This window comes from Mustelus asterias, chromosome 23 (assembly GCF_964213995.1).
Source record: "Mustelus asterias chromosome 23, sMusAst1.hap1.1, whole genome shotgun sequence".
NCBI classification, from domain to species: Eukaryota; Metazoa; Chordata; class Chondrichthyes; order Carcharhiniformes; family Triakidae; genus Mustelus; species Mustelus asterias.
Window position 1 is genome coordinate 53,383,505 of NC_135823.1, and position 25,914 is coordinate 53,409,418.

The 25,914-nt window shown below is 41.2% G+C and overlaps 1 protein-coding gene across 2 annotated transcripts in view; it reads left to right on the plus strand.

Moving 5' to 3' along the window:
* Positions 1 to 25,914, plus strand: part of dnaaf5 (dynein axonemal assembly factor 5) — a 117,314-nt gene that overhangs the window by 64,539 nt on the left and 26,861 nt on the right. For both annotated transcript variants that reach the window (XR_013500689.1, XM_078240642.1), the window contains exons 6-9: positions 906 to 1,118; positions 5,454 to 5,597; positions 16,028 to 16,196; positions 21,135 to 21,282. Coding sequence is in view for 1 of the 2 variants with exons in the window: in XM_078240642.1 (XP_078096768.1) it covers positions 906 to 1,118; positions 5,454 to 5,597; positions 16,028 to 16,196; positions 21,135 to 21,282 (674 nt within the window). In the remaining variant the exon portion in view is untranslated. The remainder of the gene's footprint in view (positions 1 to 905; positions 1,119 to 5,453; positions 5,598 to 16,027; positions 16,197 to 21,134; positions 21,283 to 25,914) is intronic.

Sequence of the window (25,914 nt, forward strand, 5' to 3'; positions counted from 1 at the left end):
AGCTGTTCAGAATAAAAGCGCAGGGATAAAAGAGATTGATAGGTAGGCAGATTGTCTGAAGGTTCTGCCTTTTTTGATAAAGCTGCAATGTGCCATTTATTGTTTTTCAACATGAGAAATGACTTTGACTTTCATATCCTTCAAGGTGACGTGTAATGTTTTTGTGAATTATTATACTAGTCACTGAGACATAAGCACATCCTAACACGCATACACACTAGAACAATTTTGTTGGAAGAAACAATAACCATAATGCAATTAAATGGTTTTCATTTGCTGGGTGAAGCTAAAACCAATTTCCGGCTCAAAGTGTAAGCAATACAAATTCTACATCACTCATATCAGAAGTAATTGTTTGGCCTGTATTTTTTAAAGTTTATTTATTGCTGTCACAAGTAGGGCTTGCATTAACACTGCAATGAAGTAACTGTGAAAATCCCCCTAGTCGCCACACTCCGGCTCCTGTTCAGGTAGCACTGAGGGAGAATTTAGCATGGTCAATATCCCTAACCAGCACATCTTTCGGATTGTGGGAGGAAACTGGAGCACCCAGAGGAAACCCATGCGGATGCAAAGAGAATGTGCAGACTCCACACGGTGACCCAGGCCAGGAATTGAACTCGGGGCCCTTGGCGCTGTGAGGCAGCAGTGCTAACACTGTGCCACCATACCATCCTCATTTTCCTATGTATTTTATTGCATTATGTACGACAACAAACTATAAAAATCTAGTTGTAGTCAAATATTGTAGATAACTAGGAACTTGTAAATGATTTTGTGACACTTGCAGTGGAATATATATTTTAAACAAATTGGATACTTTCCTAGCTTTGAAATGCATCAGGTTTTTGAGATAAAGTTTTCAGTTGCTACCTCTGATTTCTTGATACTTCTTGTCATTCCAGTCTGTGAAGGCAGCGGAGCTGATTGGAGTTTTTGTGGATCCCGAGGTCTTTTTGAAATTGATTCTGACGGCTCTGGAGAAATCAGCCTGCTCTGCTCATCTGATAGTGCTGGGCGCAGTCATTAGAGGCAGCTCAGCGCAAGCGCTACACCCACATCTGCTAAGGATTGGAGCAACTCTGGCACTTCCTGACACATGCCAAGTATCCCAAAAGGTAAATGTTAACAGAAATGAAGGTTTGTCACGTAGAAATCTTGCAGCGTGGTTTTCTCAAAGTTTCATAATTTTCCTACAAAACCAAAATATTGGAGTTGCTGCAAATCTGAAATAGAAATGGAAAATGCTGAAGATACTTAGCTGATCGGACAGCGTCTGTGGAGAGAGAAGCAGAGTTACAATTTCTCGTCTATGACCTTTCATCAGAACAAGTGGAGGGGGAATTGGCAAACAGTAAGGAGTGCAGGCCAATAATGCAGTTGTTGCATGTTCTCCGTTTATTTGCCGGATGCTAGCAGTGCCAAGTATGGATCAGTGTTGCTAGAGAAGACATTTGGGTGAAGTATGCAGGTCAGTGCTGTAAATGGTTGCTATGAAAAGCGCAGCTGAACTGTTGACTATTGGAAGAAGGGATGGGAAAGAGGAAAAAGTATTCAAGACAGCAGGCAATTTTTGTCGAAAAGAAGGAAATGTTCAGTGCTGGTTTATCTATTGCAGTCAACTGAGTTTTTTTCTACACTGAGGCTTTTGCATACCAGATCTAATGAAAGGATTTGTGACCCTAAGCCAAAAATGACTGATGGGAGTTTATGAATTTTGCATTGGATTAGCTGAACTGCTTTGCAGAAAATAAGCATCCTATTGACACATTGGACATTGTGCCTAACTGTTTTGTGACACTTTTTAAAGCATTTTTGTGTTTTCTCTACCTGTTTTCCTGGATGTGGTAGTAGGGAAGAAGGAATCCAAAGAGAAAAACATAGATTCCAAGTTAGCTGAGTAGCAGGAAACAGAGTAGCGGGTGAATGGTTGTTTCTCGGACTGGTGAAAATAAGTATAGAATTGCAAAATGTGCGCAGGAGCAGACAGGGTTCCTGGGGTATGTATGCACTAACCGTTTACGGTTAGGAAAGTGTTTAGTAAGATATGTGGTTACTTGGGTTGTATAAATAGGTGCTTCGAGTACAAAACCAAGGAAGTTAGAGTGAACCTGTGTAAAACAGGTGTAATAGTTCGGCCTCAGCTGGAGTATTATGTCCTATTCTGGGAATCACACTTCAGGAAAGATATGAAGGCACTGGTGAGGGTGCAAAAAAGATTTAAGAGAATAGATTATCGAAGCTGGGTTGTTCTCTTTAGAGAAGAGAAGGGGTTCAGAATCATGAGTCTGGACAGAGAAGTGAAAGAGGAAAAGAAAAGTGCCTCTTTAGCTCAACATTGTCGAACCTTAAAACATTTTTCTTCTGGCGTAATAATTTTAGTTCAATGTAATGATTTTCTTTTCTACCACTGCAGTGCACCACTGACTTCATCATTAAATTAGACAGCATTGAGATTTTGTGGTCCTGCTAATTGCTTTGACCTGCTTATTTGCCTTGCATTTGTCATTGCTAAATTCATAGATAATCCAATTAATAATGAAGCAGGCATATTTCCAAAACACTTCAATGTTTTTGTCAACTCTACATAATTATTTTTGTATTTCAAGGTTTACATTAATTTTAAAAGCTGGAGCATTGAGCCTGAAGAAGTGTCATACTGGGCATTCGGCCAACCCTGTAGCCCAGGTTGTTTGAAAGGCTTGTCACAAACTAAAATAACAGCGAATCAGGCTATCAAAATGCTTACATAAATTACGCTGATCTCCCCACCCTTCGTAATTCCTCCTCAACCAACGTCATGCAGGACAATAATTGGAACCAATTGGGATATAATTCATGCAATCAGGTTACCATGAGTCATCATCTATACATTTTAATAATTATTTCCAGATCAGTTTGCGAATTTGGACAACTTAATAACATTTGAACCTTCAGACGTTGAGAAATTTGTCTTGTTGCATGTGTCAGAAACTCATTTGCGTTTGAAACAATGCATGAACCTTTAGAATGGACTGTATTATAATTTCATATTATAATTGAAGTACTTTAGCTGAGGGTCTGCATGAACTAAGCACAGTTTGGTTAAAGCACCATAATTCATTAAATGAAACAACCCTGTGTTTCTTCCATTTAATCTCACAAATGTTAATGTGACATGAATTTGTACATTTGGCATCGGTAAGCAAAGAAAGGGAAAAGTTGGGACACTGTTCGTCGTTTCTGGTAGACCTGTTTGGAACAAGTTGTCATCACTTACTCACCAGGCACTAGCTGTCAGTGAGGAGGTTGCTGGAAACTTAAAAGTACATTGAAAGGATTACGACTATTACAGTAATAATGACAAATGGCAGGTGTCAAATGTATCTTTACTATTACAATAATTTTGTACTACTAAAATAAAAATTAAAACATATTGAGCACTTAATTTCTACTTTTTTTTGCCTTCCCAATTCGTTCTGCTTTTGCTGGTTAACTTGCTTTTATTTCTAGCTCCCTGCCCTTCCCTCAACTTTCATTAAATATACTGTTTTATACTGAAATAGTTTTATTGCGTCCTCGCAGCCTCTACGGTACTTAACTCAAGTGACTAATCCTCTTGCTGATCACTGAGGACCAAGTCAATGCTTCTTTGGTTGGATGACCATATGTACTCAATTTGCAGCAGTTTCCATTGCTATGAAGGAAATTGAATTTGAAGAACAGTTATTGTGTGTGCATGGCATAACTTCAACTCATGAAAGTGAAGGTGCTTTTTATCAGAACAAACTTTGTTCCTGGTTGGGTGGTGAATCAATGCACTTCAAACTCCCAAGATGTTCATGTACATTAATGCCTTTCAATTGAGACCTACACCATCTCCCCTTTGATAGGGATTTTCAGCAAAACCATGCATGGAGTGGTTGACATGGTCTGATTAATCATCAGACCATTAATGCCATGGTATCTCAGTGTAACATTTTCTCCTCTGCAAACTCTTGCAACTTCTATGCCTATTGTAACTTTCCCCACTTAAGTCTTCAAATGAAGAGTTTTACCATCTCGTCTCCGGCCTCCCATGCAATCTAACATTCTTTCTATCTAAGACTTGCAATCTAAAGGCATATGGCACGTGTACCCTATTTCTCAGTCCAGTATTGGCTCTTACTTCCAGGAGGCCACTGCCAACACACACATCTTGCACAACTTATTAGGAAAAGCATCCACCCACTTGCTACTCCTGTGCCATTGTCAGGATCCAGCTGTCGACATCATACACAGGTAGCATTACAGACTTACAGGAAGGATAGTTGCCACTGATTACATTTTCTAATGTAGCTTTGATCTTTCTTCCAATTTTTTCCGTATTTTTTTCTGTTGACAGTCTCTTCAGAAGTGTTACATTTAGTTCACCGTATGGACACATTTCAAAAAATACTTCAGATTGCCAGTTTTATGGTTATGAAAGCACAACTATCTCTAGGCAAAGCAAGAGTTACTGCCAAACATTGACAGTTGTTCAGCCATGTCTTTGAGAAATAGGGGGAGAATTTTTCCTGCATCAAATAATTTGTATAGTTTTGACCTGGATACAAATTCCTTCTGATCAGAACCAGGTGTTAATAGTGATTACTGAATATATGATGATCAACCGAACAGCAAATTGCGATTCTTTGTTGTAAAAGGAAATTCACTCCTTTCAAACAGTTCAGTGTCTTCTCTGGAGGTATTTGCCCCTGTGTCCTGAGCCAAATTTTGCACCTGGCAGCCCAGCTGAATGAAATTGGATCCATGCCTTTGAAATCTGTTGCATTAATGACAACCTACAATAACATGGTATGAGAAAATAGATTTGTGGCTTTTGTCTAAACAAGTTGGGGAGAAAATATTGTGTTTGTACAAAAGGAGTAGTGCTTTAGAACATATTGAGGTCACACATACTGGGTCTTGATCTTTTAGGTTAGCAATAATCTTTTGGCAGTTTCATAAAACCGGCAATCAAATGAATGGAAATAAAGGGTTTGAGCTACATAACAAAACAATATGGGGGGGGGGGGGGGGGGGAAAAGATTCAAAGATGATGTAGAAAAGTTTATCTGTCATTATCAAAACTGTTTACCAGCTAGCGATGTTATACCAGGAAACTGGTTTGAAATTTTATCTTGTGCCTGCTGCTTCTCCTAGCAGGAAGTTGATGTATATGAAGCAGCTGATGACCTGTGGAAAGTGTGTCGGTTCTGTTCCCACCAGAGTCATCGTACCATTTTTAATATATAAAAAACACATGCGTGTTCATAATGATGTAGAACATTCTAATAGAGCTTTGGAATCAAATTTGCAACCGATTTCCATGAAGGCCAAATAAATCCCCATGGGATTCTACTCATACGCACAAAAGTAGTCAAAAGAATGAAATGGGATGTGAAATTCTGGTACAAAAATATTGATTCTCTTTTTTTTTTAATGATGTGTAGGTGGAGTATTTGGAACATTTGCTTGCGTGTGTGCAGACCTTGATTACTGTCTGTGGTAAGCAGTGCAGTGAAATCAATCTGCCCCTGCTTAAAGTGCTGGTGACCATTGCGTCCTTAACATCTGACCAAGAGCTGGAAAAGAAGGTATGACAAAAGTGTAAATTGTTGAACAAAGTTTGTGTCAGGTGGCAATTGTTTATTTTATGTAGCCAGCCATTTCAAAGCCTTAGTAGGTGCATTCTTCTAGCTTTAATTTTTAAGTACATGCCTACTTAAATCTGAACTCCCGTCTTGCAACGTGTTTGACTTTACTGAGTTGAAGTGGCTTTGAATGGAAGAAATGTTGACTGGGTTAAATGAAGCCCAAGTTTTTAAACCCGATGCGAAGTACATCGAATGTCCGCCGTGGTCCAGTTGGTAGCACTCTTATCTCTCAGTCGGAAGGTTGTGCGTTCAAGTTCCACTCCTGGACTAAGCTCAAGAATCAAAAGTGACATTCCAGTGCAGTATTGAGGGAATGGTGCACTATTGAAGGTGCTGTCTTTTGGATGAGAAGTTCAAGCTGAGGCTGCACCTGGCCTCTTGGATAAATGTATAATATTGTACGGCATTATTTCAAAGTAAAGCAGGGGAGCTATCCCTGATGTCATGGCCGATATTTATATATCTCAATCAACATCACAAAAAGGATATTTGGTCATTATCACATTGCTGTATGTGGGAGTTTGCTGTGTGCAAACTGCTGTTTCCTACATCACAACAGTGACTAGACTTCAAAAATACTTTGACTGTGAAGAGCTCTAGGATTCCATTGGCCCTGAAAGGTCTTTTTTTTTCTCAAATACTCATCCATCGTAAAATTTGTTTGTGTGTGCATGTTCTCTCTTACTCTCATCATTGTTTATGCCCTATCTTTATCCGGCAAGGTGGCACAGTGGTTAACACTGCTGCCTCACAGAGCCAGGGACCCGGATTCACTTCTAGCCTCGGGTCACTATCTGTGTGAAGTTTGCATGTTCTCCCCATGTCAGCGTGGGTTTCCTCCCACACTCCATAGATGCGTGGGTTAGATTGATTAGCCATGCTAAATTACTCCTTAGTGTCAGGGAGATTAGCGGGGTAAATATGTGGGGTCATGGGGATAGGACCTGGGTGGAATTGTTGTTGGTACAGGCTCGATGGGTCAAATGGTCTCCTGCACAGTAGGGATTCTATGATTCTCTTATCCAATCTGGTTCTGACCCAAGATCATAATTTGTTTCTGGCCCCGAGCTCTATTTTGTGGTTTTGCTTATATTTTCAGCTTCTCTGCACTTTCCACAGCTAGTTGAAGGACAGTCAGCATGGATCTAGAAATGACAGATCATGTTTGACTAACGTGACAAAATTCCCAAACGATTTCTGGTATGGTGAGTGGGATAAATGCAGTTAACATTGTTTGGATTTTTGGAAAACATAGAAAATAGGTGCAGGAGGAGGCCATTCAGCCCTTCGAGCCTGCACCACTATTCAATATGATCATGTTTGATCATGCACTTTCAGTATCCCACTCCCGCTTTCTCTCCGTACTCCTTGGTTCCTTTAACCACAAGGGCCACATCCAGCTCCCTCTTGAACATATTTAACAGACGTCTTATTGAAGTTGTACAAGACATTGGTAAGGCCACACTTGGAATACTGTGTACAGTTCTAGTCACCCTATTATAGAAAAGATTTTATTAAACTAGAAAGAATGCAGAAGAGATTGACTAGGATGCTACTGGGACTTGATGGTTTCAGTTATAAGGAGAGGCTTGATAGACTGGGACTTTTTTCTCTGGAGCATAGAAGGCTGAGGGACGATCTTATAGAGGTCTATAAAATAATGAGGGGCATAGATCAGCTAGAAAGTCAATATATTTTCCCAAAGGTAGGGGAGTCTAAAACTAGAGGGCATAGGTTTAAGATGAGAGGGGAGAGATACAAGAGTGTCCAGAGGGGCAATTTTTTCACACACAAGTTGGTGAGGGTCTGGAACAAGCTGTCAGAGGTCGTAGTAGAGATGGGTACAATTTTGTCTTTTAAAAAACGTTTCGACAGTTACATGCGTAAGATGGATATAGAGGGATATGGGCCAAATGCGGGCAATTAAGATTAGCTTAGGGGTTAAAAAAAAAGGGTGGCATGGATAAGTTGGGCCGAAGGGCTTGTTTCCATGCTGTAAAACTTAATGACTATGACTGGCCCTAACAGTTTTCTGTGGTAGAGAATTCCATAGGTTCACAACTCTGAGTGAAGAAGTTCTTCCTCATCTCAGTCCTGAATGGCTTACCCCTTATTCTTAGACTATGACCCCTAGTTCTGCACTTCCCCAACATTGGGAGCATTCTTCCCGCATCTAGCCTGTCCAGTCCCATCAGAATTTTATATGTTTCTGTGAGATTCCCTCTCATTCTTCTAAATTCCAGTGAATACAAGCCCAGTCGATCCAGTCTGTCTTCATATGTCAGTCCTTTCATTCCAGGAATCAGTCTGGTGAATCTTTGCTGGACTCCCTCAATAGCAAGAATGTCCTCTTCAGACCAGGAGACCAAAACTGCACACAATGCTCAAGGTGTGGCCTCACCAAGGCCCTGTATAACTGCAGCAAGACATCTTTACTCCTATACTCAAATCCTCTTGTTATGAAGGCCAGCATGCCATTAGCTTTCCTGACCGCCTGCTGAACCTGCTTGCCAGCCTTCAGCGACTGTTCCACCATGACACCCAGGTCACGTTGCACTTTTCCTTTTCCTAAACTGCCACCATTCAGATAATAATCTTCCTTCCGGTTTTTGCCACCAAAGTCGATAACCTCAGATTTATCCACATTATATTGTATTTGCTCACTCAACCAGCCTGTCCAAGTCACCCTGCAGCCTCTTAGCATCCTCCCCATGGCACACATTGCCACCCAGCTTAGTGTCATCTGCAAATTTGGAGATATTGCATTCAATTACTTCGTCCAAATCATTAATGTATATTGTGAATAGCTGGGGTCCCAGCACCGAACCCTGCAGCATCCCACTAGTTACTGCCTGCCACTCTGAAAAGGGCCCACTTATTCCCACTCTCTGCTTCCTGTCTGCCAAACAGTTCCCTATCCACGTCAATATATTATCCCCAATACCATGAATTTTAATTTTGCTCACTAATCTCTTGTGTGGGACCCTATCAAAAGCCTTTTGAAAGTCCAGATACACAACATCCACTGGTTCACCTTTGTCCACTCTACTGGTCACATCCTCAAAAGAATTCCAGAAGATCTGTCAAGCATGATTTCCCTTTAATGAATCCATGCTGACTTGGACCAATCCTGTCACTGCTTTCCAAATGCTCAGTTATCGCATCCTTAATAATTGACTCCAGCATTTTCCCCATTACCGATGTCAAGTTAACCAGTCTATACGTTTTCTCTCTCCCTCCTTTTTTAAAAAGTGGTGTTACGTTAGCTATTCTCAAATCCACTGGAACTCTTCCAGGGTCTATAGAATGCTGGAAAATAATCACCAATGCGTCAACTATTTCTCGGGTCACCTCCTTGAGTACTTTGGAATGCAGAGCACCAGGCCCTGGGGATTTATCGGATTTTAATCCCAGCAATTTCCCCAGTACAATTTCCTGACAAATAAGGATTTCGTTTAGTTCCTCCTTCATGCTAAACTCTCATCCCCTAGTATTTCTGGAAGATTATTTGTGTCCTCCCTAGTGAAGACAGATCCCAAGTATTTGTTCAGCTGGTCTGCCATCTCTTTCTTGCCCATTATGAATTCACCTGATTCTAACTGTATGGTACCTACATTTGTCTTCACCAGTCTTTTTCTCTTCTTTTGCAGTCAGTTTTTAATGTTTTCTGCAAGCCTACTCTCCTATTCTATTTTCTCCTTCCGAATTAAACCCTTTGTCCTCCTCTGCTGGATTTTAAATTTCTCCTCGTCCTCCGGTTTGCTGCTTTTTCTGGCCAATTTATATGCCTCCTCTTTGGTTTTATCACTATCCCTGATTTCCCTTGTTAGCCAGGGATGAGCCACTTTCCCCATTTTATTCTTACGCCAGACAGAGATGTACAGTTGTTGAAGTTCATCCATATGTTCTTTAAATGTCTGCCATTGCCTATCCAAAACGGAAAGTGTTTAGCAGTACTCCACATCTCCAATTAAGCAGTTATGAGTAAGCTATTTCAGGAGGTTGCTGTTGAGACCCTTTGCTATTTTAATTTATAAGGCTTGATTGAGAATATAGAAAGTAAAACTGCTAAGCTGGTAGATGATGAGGGACAATTCAAAAGGATGCAGCTTAGTTAATACTAAGGGAAAAAGTATTTTCAGCTAAGTGTAAAATAATTAGCACGGAGCCGAATTGGGAAGCTTGTATTAAGTTAAACAATCTTATAACAAATTAGCCTCTTCTGTAGTAGATAAATCTATGAAATGTGCACTGTGCAGTCTAAATAGCAAAATTGCTGGTCGGTTAATTTAGCAAGGGTTAGAGTAGAGATTTAGAGGTAGTATAATTGCTATGCAGAAGGTTTTGAGCAGATCCCATCAAAAACACTGGCCAGATCTTCCTATCTCATCATAGGAATTAACATTGTTGTATTTGAGAGGTGAGAAATTAAGATCATTGTGGCTATCAACAACCTAAATTCTGAGGGCAGGTTAAGCGAGTTGGACTCATTTACTTTGGAAGGAGGATCCTTTGAGGTTCCATAGTTCAAATCTTTATGTCACACAAAGAAGTTCACTTCCGAGAATGTTATCAGACTGAAGTTTTCAAGATTATGGAAGGAATTGGCAAACATATTCCAGACACATTCTTCAGTGATGAATGATAGGGACTCTGGAAGGAAATTAGATGGAACTTTATACCTATGGGCGATGAAGCTGCTGAATAATGAAGAAAGGAAGAATCTGCATCTATACAGCACCTTTCATGAAATCAAGATGTCCCAAAACGCTTCCCCCAATTATGTCACTGTTGTAATGTAAGAATAAGTTAATAAGAGAATGATATTAGAATGCGTAGAGGTTCAAAGGACAGTAGAATAAATTTTTGGATAGATAAGGATTTGAAAGATAATGATTTGAAGGATATGATGAGAAATGAGGTGAGGTGGCGTGGTTGTCTGTGGCACTGTGGCTTGCTTGAGTAGACTGGGCCTGTACTCATTGGAGTTTAGAAGGTTGAGGGGAGATCTTATAGAGACATATAAGATAATGAAGGGGCTAGACAGGGTAGAAGCAGCGAGGTTATTTCCACTTACAATGGAAACAAGAACCAGGGGGCATAGCCTCAAAATACGGGGGAGTCAATTTAGAACAGAGTTGAGGAGGAACTTCTCCCAGAGAGTAGTGAATCTTTGGAATTCTCTGCCTCATGAAGCAGTAGAGGCTACCCCGTTAAATGTGTTTAAGTCACAGATAGATAGATTTTTAACCATTAAGGGAATTAAGGGTTATGGGGAGCGGGGGCGGGTAAGTGGAACTGAACCCACTATCAGATCAGCCATGATCTTATTGAATGGTGGAGCAGGCTTGAGGGGCTAGATGACCTACTCCTGCTCCTATTGCTTATGTTCTTGTGTTGCTTGGGCTGAATGGCATTCCCTGCTTCTAAAAATTCTAAAGTTTAAAAATAAAAGGTGTATGCTGCAAAATCCTGATGGGCCTGGGAAATGAAAATTCAATCCACGTTAAAGTTGTGCTAGGTAACAAATAAAAAGAGGAAAAAGTGGCTCCTGTTCAGATTTTCAGTGCAGGACTAATGCAAACTAATTGCTGGACGGTGGATTGCCAGAATTATTGAAATATAATGGTATTATATGGTAAATATATAATGATAATTCGATGTATGAAGTGCTTGGCTCAGACATTCAAATTGTGTGTGATGTGCACATATTTTGAGGTTAAAACTTCCAAATTAGTTTTCACAAATTTCAAGACATCTGAAGACTGAAATGGAGCAGGAGAAGCTTCCAGAATTATAGCTGTTAGTGATTTGGGATTTCAGTGATGATCTTTTGACAGCGTGTGCAAACTGTCATAATTAATATTTAGACACCTTATGCACGTGCAAATATTATTGAGTGTCTTTGGTTATGAATGCCATGAGCTGCTTTGTAGTCCAATGAGTGTATTCATATGCAGTCATTGGCAGTGTATCAGAGGACAAATCTAGTCTCTAATCCTGAGCAATAACTGTTGCTGCTGATTCCAAAGGCTAATTTTAAAAATATATATAATAAAGCGAAAGAAATAAGAAGTGTTCAGTTTCCATTTACCTTCTTCAGGGGAAAAAAAAACGCTGTAGCTATTTTCAACTTGTTCCATTTCCTGATCTGATTGGAGAGTGGGCAGAATGAATCAGAGTTTTCCAATTCGAGATGAAACACTGTTTGTGTGGGAGAGTCTTGATATTTACTTTTGATGATGCTGTTCTTGAGGGAGATGCCTCAGCAGGGATAGAAAAAAATGGAAAAACTGTACTTTGAGATTCTCCCACCCTCTTCTTGGGAGTTCTTGTGCCATACATCATTTGCTGGCAGAGAGCACAAGCCTCGCTATCATAACCTACCATTGAGGTGATGCGCAAAATCAGCTCCGGCACCTTCAACGCTCTTTCCTTCCCTGTGGTTAAGTGGTTGGTCTCCATTGTGAACCATCCCCCATGTATTGACTTGTGTAGAATTTACAGGTTTTGAACCTTTATCCTGCCATTTTGTGATGGAGCTCAGTGAGTATCAGTGTGTTCTGCCACCTGGGTGGCAGCGCTCTTGTTTAACTTGTGTCAAGAGAATCTTGGAAAAATACATTGGGAATAATTTTCACTCCCTTCAAAATGAGCTCCTGTAGACTTGTATATTGCACCACTTTTTCTCAAATGGTTGAAAAACAGTACCTCCTGTTTGAAGTCTCACACCAAAGTGTCTATTCATGCAAGAGCCTTTAGATTGGCAATGTTATTTAATAGGACGTCAGTTCTGGTCTGCCTTTATTGCTCTGATGCTGAATTGCCTTTTAGCCCTTAAAATGTGCTAACCTTTCTCTGATAACGTTCTCCGAAGTGAACTTATTTGTGTGCCATTAAGATCTGAACTCTGGAACCTGACTTTGAATCCATCCCAGATAACCTGTACAAAAAGCTGCTGATGTCACACGTGCAATGAACTAGGAGCATCTCGATCAAATTTATAATGGACATGCTTCCATATCACAAATCATTCCTACTCCCCATCCTCCTTTCCTCCCACCTCCCCAGCCGCACCGGTTGTTTTTCACTAATTGTCTGTTTCAGTTTAGAAAATAGAGAGGCTTAGATAACGTCTTTCACAACCTCAAAACATCTCAAAATGCTTTACAGCCAGTTAGTTCTTTCTCAAGTGCACATACTGTTGGAATCTAGGAAATGCAGCAGCCAATTTGTGCACAGCAAACTGCCACAAACAGTAATGTGACAATGAAAATATCGTCTACTTCACTGAAGTCAGTCACGTAAATATTGGTCAGGACACTGGGAAGAACCCCACTGCTGCTCTTCAGAATTGTGCCACGGCATCTTTTATATCCACTTGCAATGGCGCCTCATCTGAAAGATGGTACCTTTTGACAATGGAGTACTCCTTTAGTTCTGCAATGGGAGTGCATTCTAGTCCTTGGTGTGGGACTTAAAACCCACAACCTTCAGTCTCAAAGGCAAGAGTGTTACCCACTCTTGCCAAGTCTAAAGGAAAGCTTCCGTGGGAACAGCATGGAAAGTGCATCCTGGCACAGTGGGGGAGGGCTGCTGGTTTACAATTCCTTAAGTAGAATTTTAAATATGTGCCTATATCACAGGATGTTTTAGTCCTGTGAAAACATGAGCAAATCAAAAGTTTGGAAAAGGCTGAGATTTTGAGGACTTTGGAAGCACAATTAATACATTCTTACCCAGGGTTTGAATCCAGCCCATAATGCTGAGATAGGAGTCTGTTCTCAGTACCCGCTGTAAGGGATTGTGTGTGAAATACTTTTGGGCAGTCTCCATCCGTTTCCGAATGGGAACATGGCCACAGCACGAAATTTTCCATAATTAGGCACAAATTGGCAATCTGTCTCTGAATAGCTGAGAGACGGATAGTGTGGGAAATGGAAACATTGCATTGGTGCAAGTGGTGGGTGATCATTACGAGACTTGGAGTTAAGGCACATGACTGAAAAAGAACTGAGGGAGTTTTATGCTTCATTTGTGGTATCTGTCACAGGAGTGTTTCATGCTGATAAAACACATTTTCAGGGTAGATACTGTATCTTAATGAGCACAAATTCCTCCTTGCATGAATTATAATTTTAAAACTTCATATTTTAGTATGGTTTAATTTACAGCAAAACCTTTCCAGATCTGTTCTATGCAAATCGTTTTAATCCATTTACTGACTGGAACCATGGTCCTTTATTAGCAGCTGGAGCAGTAGGCAGTGGGGATGGGCATAGACCAGTGATTTTCCCCTTACACTGAATGCAATGTGTCTGGGAAAATGTATCTCAGAGAATCATAAAGCACAGAGGGATACCATTCAATCCATCGTGTGTGCTCTCCCTTTGAAAGAACTGTTCAGTTAGTCCAACACAACTGCTCTTTCCCCAGAGCCTTATATTTTTTTGACGTGTATATATCCAGTTCCCTTTAGAACATTATTAATCTGAAATTGCCTTTCAGGCAATCTATTCTATATAGGGGCGGCATGGTAGCACAGTGGTTAGCACTGCTGCTTCACAGCTCCAGGGACCTGGGTTCGATTCCCGGCTTGGGTCACTGTCTGTGTGGAGTTTGCACATTCTCCTCGTGTCTGCATGGGTTTCCTCCGGGTGCTCCGGTTTCCTCCCACAGTCCAAAAGATGTGCGGGTTAGGTTGATTGGCCAGGTTAAAAATTGCCCCTTAGAGTCCTGAGATGCGTCGGTTAGAGGGATTAGTGGGTAAAATATGTGGGGTAGGGCCTGGGTGGGATTGTGGTCAGTGCAGACTCGATGGGCCGAATGGCCTCCTTCCGCACTGTAGGGTTTCTATGATTTCTATGATATACAAGTCTGATATATATCCAGGATTCATTGAGTTCCTTTTCCCCCACTGGACTTTATCATGTTGTCTGGATAAACTGTAATTCACACAGGCCTAGGTTGCCTGCTCTACTCTGGTGCTCTCCAACATCAGTGCATTCAGTGTAAGAGGAAATCACTGACCTATGCCCATCTCCACTGCCCACTGCTCGCAGATGACACTAAGATGATTGGCAGAGCAAAGTGTGCAGAGGATGCTGAAAGTCTGCAAAGGGATATAGATAGTCTAAGCGAGTGGGCGACGGTCTGGCAGATGGAGTACAATGTTGGTAAATGTGAGGTCATCTGTTTTGGTAGGAATAACAGCAAAATGGACTATTATTTAAATTGTAAAAAATTGCAGCATGCTGCTGTGCAGATGGACCTGGGTGTCCTTGTGCAAGAATCTCAAGGAGTTGGTTTGCGGATGCAGCAGGTAATTAAGAATTTTGTCCTTCATTGCGAGAGGGATGGAGTTTAAAAATAGGGAGGTTATGTTGCAGCTATATAAAGTGCTGATGAGGCCACACCTGGAGTACTGTGTGCAGTTTTGGTCTCCTTACTTGAGAAAGGATATACTGGCACTGGAAGGGGTGCAGAGGAGATTCACTAGGTTGATTCCGGAGTTGAGAGGGTTGCCTTATGAGGAGAGACTGAGTAGACTGGGGCTATACTCATTGGAATTCAGAAGAATGAGGGGAGATCTTATAGAAACACACACAAGATTATGAAGCGAATAGATAAGATCGAAGCAGGGAAGTTGTTTCCCCTGGCAGGTGAAACTAGGAGGCATAGGAGGAACTTCTTCACACAAAGGGTTGTGAATCTGTGGAATTTCCTGCCCAGTGAAGCAGTTGAGGCTACCTCATTGAATGTTTTTTAAGACAAGGATAGATAAATTTTTGAACAGTAAAGGAATTAAGGGTTATGGTGTGTGGGCGGGTAAGTGGAGCTGAGTCCATGAAAAGATCAGCCATGATCTTATTGAATGGCGGAGCAGGCTCGAGGGGCCAGATGGCCTGCTCCTGCTCCGAGTTCTTATGTTCTTATCACTTTGGTATGATGTAGGGTTGGATCTCCATTCAACCTTCCTTCCTTTTGTTTGCTGACTATGTAACTATCAAACTAAGTAATTTTGTGATCATTCATTCAAGCACTGCAACCTCACAAACCCAGTGGGTGGGATTTTCCAGCTCGCGCTCACCCCAAAACCGGAAAATCCCGCCCGAGGTCAACAGACCTTTTTGCATGGTCTGCCCCCCACCCCCGCCCGCCGCCTGCTGTGATTCCTGTGGCAGGCGGGGCAGGAAAGTTCCCTCCAGTCTGTTTGCTGACAACAGATGTCAGATATGGTGAACAATTTGGGTCAGCACTGATAAGTCTGCCATAAACTATTTGCACAGTTGTAGTGAATTGCTTATACTATTATAGTGAGCTGCTATTCTTTAACACGTTGCAAAGTGAAATCTCTGAACTGGTTGCAGGTAGAGAAAGCCTTGGCTTCCCTTGCTGCAGCACAGAACCTGGATAACTTTTTGGACCTGTATAGACAACATATAAGTGAGCTGATTGGATGGGTGGCTGACATGCAGCATCAGTGGACCAGCTACTCTGTACAGCACCTGCAGTTTGAAACTATTATTGTTCAATCAGGTAAGGAAAATGATTTGTTGCTCAGTCAAATTTTACATCACTGACATCTTGTAGCTATTTATTTTGTATGTTTTGCATATAAATTTATTTTCTGCAGACTTGAAAAGTCATGGTAAATTTCAGAACATCAAGCCCTATCCCTATATAAAACGCCAAATAGTGGAACAGTAATAGGGCGGCACGGTAGCGCAGTGGTTAGCACTGCTGCTTCACAGCTCCAGGGTCCCGGGTTCGATTCCCGGCTCGGGTCACTGTCTGTGTGGAGTTTGCACGTTCTCCTCGTGTCTGCGTGGGTTTTCTCCGGGTGCTCCGGTTTCCTCCCACAGTCCAAAGATGTGCAGGTTAGGTTGATTGGCCAGGTTAAAAATTGCCCCTTAGAATCCTAAAATGCGTAGGTTAGAGGGATTAGCGGGTAAATATGTGGGGGTGGGGCCTGGGTGGGATTGTGGTCGGTGCAGACTCGATGGGCCGAATGGCCTCCTTCTGCACTGGAGGGATTCTATGATGAGTAATAGGAGTTTCAGTAGGCTATTTGACCCTTTGATCTTGCTTCAGGGCTGATTTATACCTCCTGTCCACCTTCCTGCACTATGTCAATGTCATTTAGTTCCCTTCTAACAGAAAAATCTATTTTTTCATTGTCATTCTTGAGACACTTTTGTTGCTGGCTAGACCAGCATTTATTGCCCATCCTTAATTGTCCTCGAGAGGGTAGTGGTGAGCCACTATCTTGAACCGCTGCAGGTATATCCACAGTGCTGTTAGGAAGGGGATTCCAGGGCTTCGACCCAGTGACCGTGAAGGAATGGTGCTATAGTTCCAAGTTAGGATGTGGCAGTTGATGGCATTCCCATGCATCTGCTTGCGTGGGAATGCCACCAACTGCACCTTCTAGGTGGTAGCGTTCATGGATTTAGAAGATGCTGTTGAAGGTGCCTCGATAAGTCGCTGCAGTGCATCCTGTGGTTCGGACGCACTGCTGCCACTGTGTGTCAGTGTTGGAGGGAGTGAATATTGAAGATGGTGAATGAGGTGCCAATTCAGCTGCAGGAAATTTAAAAGTGTTGTATGTGATCATCTATTTAATATTCAAGTTTACTTTTTATCAATAATAGTCAAGCTGGCTACACTTTAATCTATTTGCTCAATAGATTGAGAGAATAATGCCGGGTGCATGAAATGTTTTTCAACTCTTTGCATCCAGGATCAGCATCCAACTGTTCCACGTCAAGTATATCATAGAACTGATGCAGCACACAGATCCTTGTTGCAATGGTTTTCATAAGGAAATCCTGTCTGCCACATTCCAGAAGCTGTGCTTTATTTTATACAGTCCTTGCTGAATTCTGCACCCAAGATGACAGTTGTCCCAATTGCAGTTACCTGGTTATTGGATTTGACATAATCTTGTGCTACAGTTCCAAACCCTATCCTGAGTGATGAATATGAATACACTCACCAGCAGTTTGCTGATCAAGCTAATTATCTTTCTTGACACATAAACAGAAGCCGAAGTTTATTTGCCAAATATCTATTTTTAAACTGTGAATATGATTTGGTTTGCATTCCAACTTGAAACTTTGTTCACCCTCAAAAGTGTGTGCCCGTCGGACCCTATTGCACTGTTTGAGCTTGTTTGTTTTTTGAAAGAGGGATATCTTTTAACCCCATTTCATTTGACACCTTCATAGTTGGCTGAGATAGAAGACTTTCATTCCATTAATCTGGGCCAGCTTCAAACTCTGCATTTCCTGATCTTATCCAGTATGTCAGTCAGCCTCTTTTGTACACTTCTCAAGCAGAGCATTATGAACTACTACCTATTAGTTTTAATGACTTGGAGTTTGCGGTCAGCATTGAAGGAATGGTGCTTGCCGTTCCTCTCACTGACAGCTGCCTACAAATTATTTGCATGCTTTAGAGCACAGACTTCTAATCCAGCTTCTGATCCAGCATGACGCTGTCTACAGGACATCTGGTGGCATCTGTGAACAGAGCGCAATGTAGCAAGGCTTTTCAGATTTAAGTTTCCTCTTTGCGATGTACAGAATCTAAACCAGGAAATATTGAGCAGGAAGAATAAATTAAATTTTATTCATGGACAGAAAGCAAAATCAAGATTGGGAAAGAAAGATGTGATTGCGACAGTTGGGCAGAAAAAGTGAACAAAAAAACTTTTAAAAATTTTCAACTTCTAACTTCTGAGGAATGAGGCTCCACACTCTAAAATAAAATTTTCAGGGCCAGAGAGGTCATTTGCGAGTACATATCACGCCATTGAAAGTTCATTTACTCCTGAGTGCGCCAGGTTAAATCTCTTCTGGCATGTTTATTGGGCAAGTACCTCAACTTTACACAGTTGTGTGTGTTTCAAAGCCCAGTCTATTGGAGAGGTTTTATAATAGCACGGTCTGTGGTGTGGAGTGGAGTAACTTCGACCAAAGCTTCCAAATTTCAGCATTTAACTGCACATGTGCATTCTTCTGAACTTGCTGTCTGATTTACTCCATAATATAGGTGACCACTGATGTTATTAATGCAAAATAAGGGCCAAATGCTGGTGTTCTGAGCAACAATTGAATGATTTTAGATTTTGTTTGCGGCTTGTGTGGAAATGCAGTCAGAGTAATTTATTTTATGGTTTGCATCAGGTAGTTCTTGTATGCAAACTTTCCTGTGCTATTCATAGATGAAAATAAAAATAATCTGTGTATTCTATAAAATCTGAAATAAGGTGAAATGCAAGAAATGAATGAGCATCATCATCTTAGAGGAGAATGGGCAGGTTAACATTTGGTTATATATCTTCCATCAAAATGTTCGAATGTTAATAGTTTTCTGTATTTGGAATATTTTGCCATCATTATATTAAACTGGCATATCATGCCAGATAATCTACTCACTGAACTGAGGAGCTCAGTAGCATCCTTATTTTCTATTGTATTTAAGCTGATATTGTTGGCAGGTTTCTTTCCTATTATTCATGCAAATTGGAGGTGACTGGGTAAACATTTGGTTTCCAGCCTGGTCTCTACTTTTCCGGTGTTTATTTTTCTATCTTTGTTGCTCAGCTTCCAATACAACTGTTTCTATTAAATAACAACATTCCCCTGTCACACCTTCCAGCCAAACCTCCCCACGCTGCATGGTGGCACAGTGGTTAGCACTGCTGCCTCACAGCACCAGAGAACCCAGGTTCAATTCCGGCTTTGGGTGTCTTGTCTATGTGGAGTTTGCACGTTCTTCCTTTGTCTGCATGGGTTTCCTCCGGGTGCTCCGGTTTCCTCCCACAGTCCAAAGATTCATAGGTTAGGTTGATTGACCATTGTAAGTTGGCCCTTAGTGTCAGGGATTAGTAGGGTAAATATATGGGGTTACAGGGATAGGACCTGGATGGGACTTCTGTCGGCGCAGCCTAGACAAATGGCCTCCTTCTGCACTTTCAGGAATCTAGGATTCTATGATTCTACTTCATTACTTGGTTGACCATTTTCTCTTTTCTTTATCCCATTTATCACTTTGCTACTGCATTCTTTGAACCTTGAGATAATATCACATTTCTCTCAACCTGCAATGAGCATGTTCCTTTTGGCTTTCTTCCCCCTTGGCTTTTTAAAAATCATTAATAGAAACCATCTCTAACTTAATTCATGTAGGGTGGTCGGTTCAAGCATTTGCAATCTGGCAAGGTTGTGAAGTTAAATACTGAATATGCATCTTGTCTACAGTTGGTTGAAACGCAGAAGTAAAAGTGCCCTTTTTTGTGAGTTGCAAGGGTGTTTGTGTGGAGGTTCTGAGCCCATACCTGAAACAATTATGTCCTGCCATGCCTCAAAGCAAAAGCTTGACATTAGTTCCCAGTCGTAGCTTTTGGTGAGAGATTGTGATGATCCTAAGAACCACCTTAAACAGTGTATGGCTGTCCATGGTGCAGACTAGTTGTTGTAATTCTGTCACTTGTACCCTGAAATTAGTATTTTCAAAAATTTGCATTTGAGAGCTTTGCTCATTGTGATGTGGACTAACAGACAGCAGTAACATCCCACAGAGACTGTGACAATGTGCAATTGTGGAAGAACATTTGATATTATCAATTTAGTTAGCTCCTGGTACAACTCCTCCATCATCAAAATATGTTCAAAGATGTCTCATAATCCGAAATCCATCTAAAATATTCCTTTTGTCACGTAGCCAGGCCACGCAGATAATGTTGCACTTGTTTTATTACAGATTCAAATCTGATAGTTTCCATAACTTTACATAGTGTATTATTACAAAACTAGGGCATGTTCCAGACAAGTTTTGTGCATGATCTATGCATTGCCACAGGGCAGGAGCTGAGTAGGGGTTTAAATGAAACTGCTTACCTCTATCTGAATTCATATTCAGTTTCTTTGGAGGCACTTTTTAACCTGCTGGCTGTAAGTGGAAGTTTTTATTTCAAAATAACAAAATTGTCAAATTGGCACTGTTTATATTGTCGGTTTATAGTTTGGTCAGAGCAATCCAGAATTCGCAGCCATTGTGTAAGGTGAGCAACTGATAGGATCTTTGAGAACTGACAGCTTTATCACAGATGTGAGTTTACTTTGTGGAGCTTAGCCGTGCTCCTAAATGGAATCGGATATCTCTAAACCCACTCAGAATGAAATCTGTGGTCAGTTGTTACACAAAAGGTATTTTACATAGTTGAGCAAAATGATGAATTAAGCAAAATGAACGTTCTTTTTGTAATGGTTTCTGTAACTCAATGTTCTCAATTAATATATAAAACTAATTGGACAAAATTGATATTAGTTTTCTAAAAGTTCACTTTGAAGTAACCATTATTTTGCATAATGTGTTTATCTAGTTTTTAAAGTATTTTCAAAACATCTCTTTGACAGGTACCATTCAAGTGGAATCATTTCCTGAGATTGTCTGCACTTTGTTTTGTAGGTCCTGTACTTGGGGAATCACTACATGAAGTTTTTCCAGTTTTAAAAACCTGCCTTCAGCCCAACAGAGATCCTGAGATGCGATTAAAAGTCTTCACCATGTTGTCAAAATTATTGCTAATTGCCAACGAAACTCTGAACTCTCAAGGGTAGGTGCACTGCTAAGTTCAAGATGACAAATTTCTCTGCATACGAGTTTATCATTTTTCATACCTTTTCATATTTAAAATTTTAAGGTTAATCAAGGAAAATGTAAGTGTCTGATTAGTCCTCTATAGTGGAGATACTCATTTGTCATTGTTTGATGACACAGTGTCTCCCTATTAGTTGGGAAAAGCAAAGTGAAAGGGGTGTAAAAGGCGTTCAAATCTTGTGACTGTGGGTGACCCGAGGATCCTTGTTCTTTCTTCTGCATCAAAATACAGATCCTTGCCTCAGGATTGTGTGCAACCTGTCAGAGATTTCAATCATTGAGGGAGCTCCACAGTACTACTTTCTTGAAAGGTGATGATGTGACATTGAGCAAATAGTTGCATTTCTGGAAAAGATCCCAATCTTGCACGCTGGGAATAGGCATCTCAGATTTTTTAAGTTTTCACTTAATTGGTGTGTGACGGTGTGGAGCTAATTACAGAAATGCAAAGGAAGAGTGGAAGCCCTCGAGGTACCATTTAACTTTGAGTGGTTTGCTCTTTCCTCATTGAAATAAAACCGTGGATAAAATCATGGTGCCTGCCAGCTTTGGTGGACACGAGGGACAGCGGGTTTCCAAGTGCTTTCCTTGCTGAGGAAAATCGTTATTGAGACTAACCATATCCTGGGACAGTGTAGACGTCTTCACTGCAGGATGTTTTCAACTTTTCTGTGGAATTTTACAGACTTATGATTCAGATGACAGGTGCACAATTTCTCTGTCATGGCTAAGGGCCACACTCTTGAATTCTTTGTCTCGAATGAACGCTAATGGTGCTGGATATTTCTTGGCCATGCAGACTGCCAGACTCCAAATGCTCATCATATGATTTCTGAGTGGCCCACCCACTTGTTCTATTTTCTCTCTCATTTTGTTTCCCCCCCCCCCCTCGCCCCCTGTTTTACATGGTTGGTCTTAAATAAAAAGCATTTTTGTTTCTCTCCTTCTGCAAATCCCATTGGAAAAACTGTATAAAGCCAAATGAACACAGTGCTTTGATGTGGACATTTTACCTATCAACAGTCTCTCTGAACAATGCAAACACAAAGACAAAACTGGAAATGGGTCATTGAATGCAGACCACCTTGTAGAATTGCATTAGTCAGTTCAGGTTGCATAATTAACTGGATTAAAATCAACATTTCCTTCTCTGGGTAATCCAACATCAATCACATGAGATGTATTTAATTATGCTGTAAGAAATTACTTTTAATTACGTGCTATTTTGGACGGAACTAGAACGAGCTGTAGTTTTGGCAGCAGTTAAGGTCATTTTAATGATTGTAATAAGGGAGCGCCATCTTCTGGACTGTGCACACTGTAACACAGATGGATGCATTTTGTTGTCTCAGTTGCCCCAGAAGCTAAGCTTTTTGAAGTTAACAGACAGATTCCTACTGCACCATTCACGAGAGGAAGATTCAAGTTTGGCACTCTAGGCTTATGTGTACGTTATTGATGAGGTGTATCAAAACACGAATTAGCATGTTGCACGGTATCGCGACATCCTAATGTCTCCATATTTGTGCTGTCTTGCTTCACTCATAGTGCACGTGGAATGTGCAGAGAGAGAAATGCAATAAATTAAGGGGAAAAATGAGGTGGGGAAGGAGAGACAAAAATCAAAAATACCTTATGAGTCTCCCCCTCCCATCTCGCCATTCTGGTCTAACAACCTCAAATGCCACGCCATTCAGTCAGTTCATTTTACCTTTCTCAATGGTTTGCTTTTATTTGCAGGCATCGTTTTTGTTTTATATTAACTTGCTGGGGTTCTACATTATTTTGTAAAAATAAAGCATCTATACTTATTTGTCAGCAAGATTTTGGTATATTTGTACAGTTGTGTGTGCGTTAAAACTAGAATCCTTCACTTTTTAATCTCTTGTTAATATTTGCTCTCTAATACGAGAAATTTATTTTTGTGCAGTCTTTAATATTTTTCACTTGCATGTACACCTCTGTTCTAATTTGAACTCCTTTATCTGGAATTTTGGAAGTTTTGTATTGGAGTCAATTGGCCTCAACTGCAGCTGTGCCTTCTCTGTTGCCTTTGGCTCGAAAGGTTCTGCCTCCCCCTGTATCGCGGGTGCACTTTTATGTACAGTCTGTACACCTTTCCAATAGAGGAAGCTTCAGCTGTTATCTACCATCCAGGCAGAGTTGGGAAATACCCAAACAAAGAAATCATTCAAGGCGGCCAACAAATCCAGCCATTTGGACCACAGTCTTCCAACTGAACATCAAAGACTCGGCCTTCAATGGCGCATTGAAATTAAAAAAAAGTTGAGAAAAGTTAACTTTAAGGTAAAGCAAGCTAAGTCAACAACCAAGTTTTGAACTACCCGAACCTGACTTTCTGCACCACGCCTACCTTGTTGAAGGCAGCAGACTGCCAGCTCCTTTCTGTTTAAGGAACCAAGCATATGTAGCAAATATTCAACCCGGTGGTTTTCAAGCTTTATTTTACCTGAGTGGAGGGACCCCTCGCCAAAAACAACAACACACCTTGAGTGCTGCCGCCTCCCCCATCCCATTTTCCTGAAGAAAATGCCAACTATCAAAAGAAAAACAGCTCTGCTATTGCAGATCACATTGTTTATTATCACGCAGCAACGGAAGTTACCTATTGATCAGAGGGCAGGATTTTAATGTCGGTTTGGCAAAAAAACCTTAGTTTTGTTCAAAAGGTGAACACTAAATCTTCACCTTAGGAAGACTTCATATACCCAGTATCTGAGGCTTGTGATCCATTTGAACAGGCCACTTTGCTTCTTGTCCAGTTTCTTAGCCCAGAGTCCTTGAAGGTGTTGTTGCCTCCGTCACCCGTTCCATCTCTCCCTGAACTCCATGCTTGAATCAGATTTCTGCTCCTTCTGCAATACCAGAACCAAAACCATTAATGTCGTTCTATGTAACTCTGACAAAGGTAAACTTTGCCTCCTCAACCTTCTTGACCTGAGTGCGACTTCGATCCATTTTACTGCATAATCCTCTTCCAGACCCTCACCACTGTAATGCTGCTGGGTGGTTCTGCTCTTGTCTGGTTCCATGCTTATCTATCTAACTGTAGACAAAGAATCACTTGCAATGGCTTCTCTTCCTGCTCCTGCACCATTGCCTTTACCTTTACCTTTAGTGTTCCTCTTTCTCCTACTTGTTTACATGCTGACCCTCAGTGACATCGTCCAAAAGATAAGCGTTGTTAGTTTTCCATGTACACTGACCGCACCCAGCACTATCTCACCACCATTTCTCTTGACTCTGCCATTTTTGATAAAATATCAGATTGTTAGTGCTGGATGAGCAAAAACTTCCTCCAATTTAATAGTGGAAAGACTGAATCCATTTTTTCATCCTCCCTCCACACTCTGCTCCCTAGTTATCAACTTGATTTCTTTCCCCAGCAATAGTCTGAGATTAAACCAGTCTCATCACAATCATCTTGTCTCATTTGACTTTAAAATGAGTTTCAGACCCTATTCACACCACCACTGCAACTGCTTATTTTCACTCCTGTGATTTTTCCCATCTCAGCTCGTCTGCTGCTGAAGTTCATAAGAAAAAGGAGCAGAATTAGGCCATTTGGCCCATCCACACCCCCATTTGGTCATGGCTGATATGCTCCTCATCCTCATTTTCCTGCCTTCTCCCCATAACCCTTCAACCCATTACCAATTAAAAATCTGTCTAATTCCTCTTTAAATTTATTCACTGTCTCAACATCCATCGCACTTTGGGGTAGCAAATCCTCATTCATGCCTTCGTTATCACTAGACTTGACCATATCAATGCACTCCTGGCTGACCTCCCTGTAAACTTTCCTCTGGTTTGCTCTGTTAACTTGCAGCCATCCAAAATTCTGCCCACTTCTTAACTCACGCCAAGTCCTGTTCACCTATCAGCCCTGTGCTCACTCAACCTACATTGACTTCCTGTCAAACAATTCTCATCCTTATTTTCAAATCCCTTCATGGCCTTGATCTGCTCTATACAGTAATCTCCAACCCCCGTACAGCCCTCAGATATCCGTGTTCCTCTAATTCTGATCTCTTGAGCGTCCCTGATTTTAACCTTTGGTGGGTTATAATAAATCCCACCCCTACCACCGTTCTGGTGGCTCATCCTCTTTTCACACTCAGTGGCGTCACTGCCTCAGCTTCTTCTCGGCAAAAAAAACCTCCTGGGTCTTGATGAGATCTTTTTTCGATGTTGAAATCTCTCTGCAAACATTTTGGTTGTGTTCGTTGTTGTGCTCAACTTGTGGCTGAAAATTGAGAAATAATGGGACAGATTTTCAACTAAATTATTTGACAAAATCAAAGTTCTGCCGATGCTGGGAATCTGAAATTAAAAACAGAGAATCAAAGATAACCCTCAGCAGGTCAAACAGCATCTGTGTAGAGAAGAAGACCCCCCCCCAACGCCGCATGCTCCCTGACGACGAACAATGAGGAAATCTGATGACAGCAGCGGGACCAGGAGATACCACCGCTGACAACTGGTGGGCTGCCCCCACTATCACAAAACACACCGCATGGGGCATGCAGAAAATCCTGCCATTAATGTTTCAGGTTGGCGAACTTTC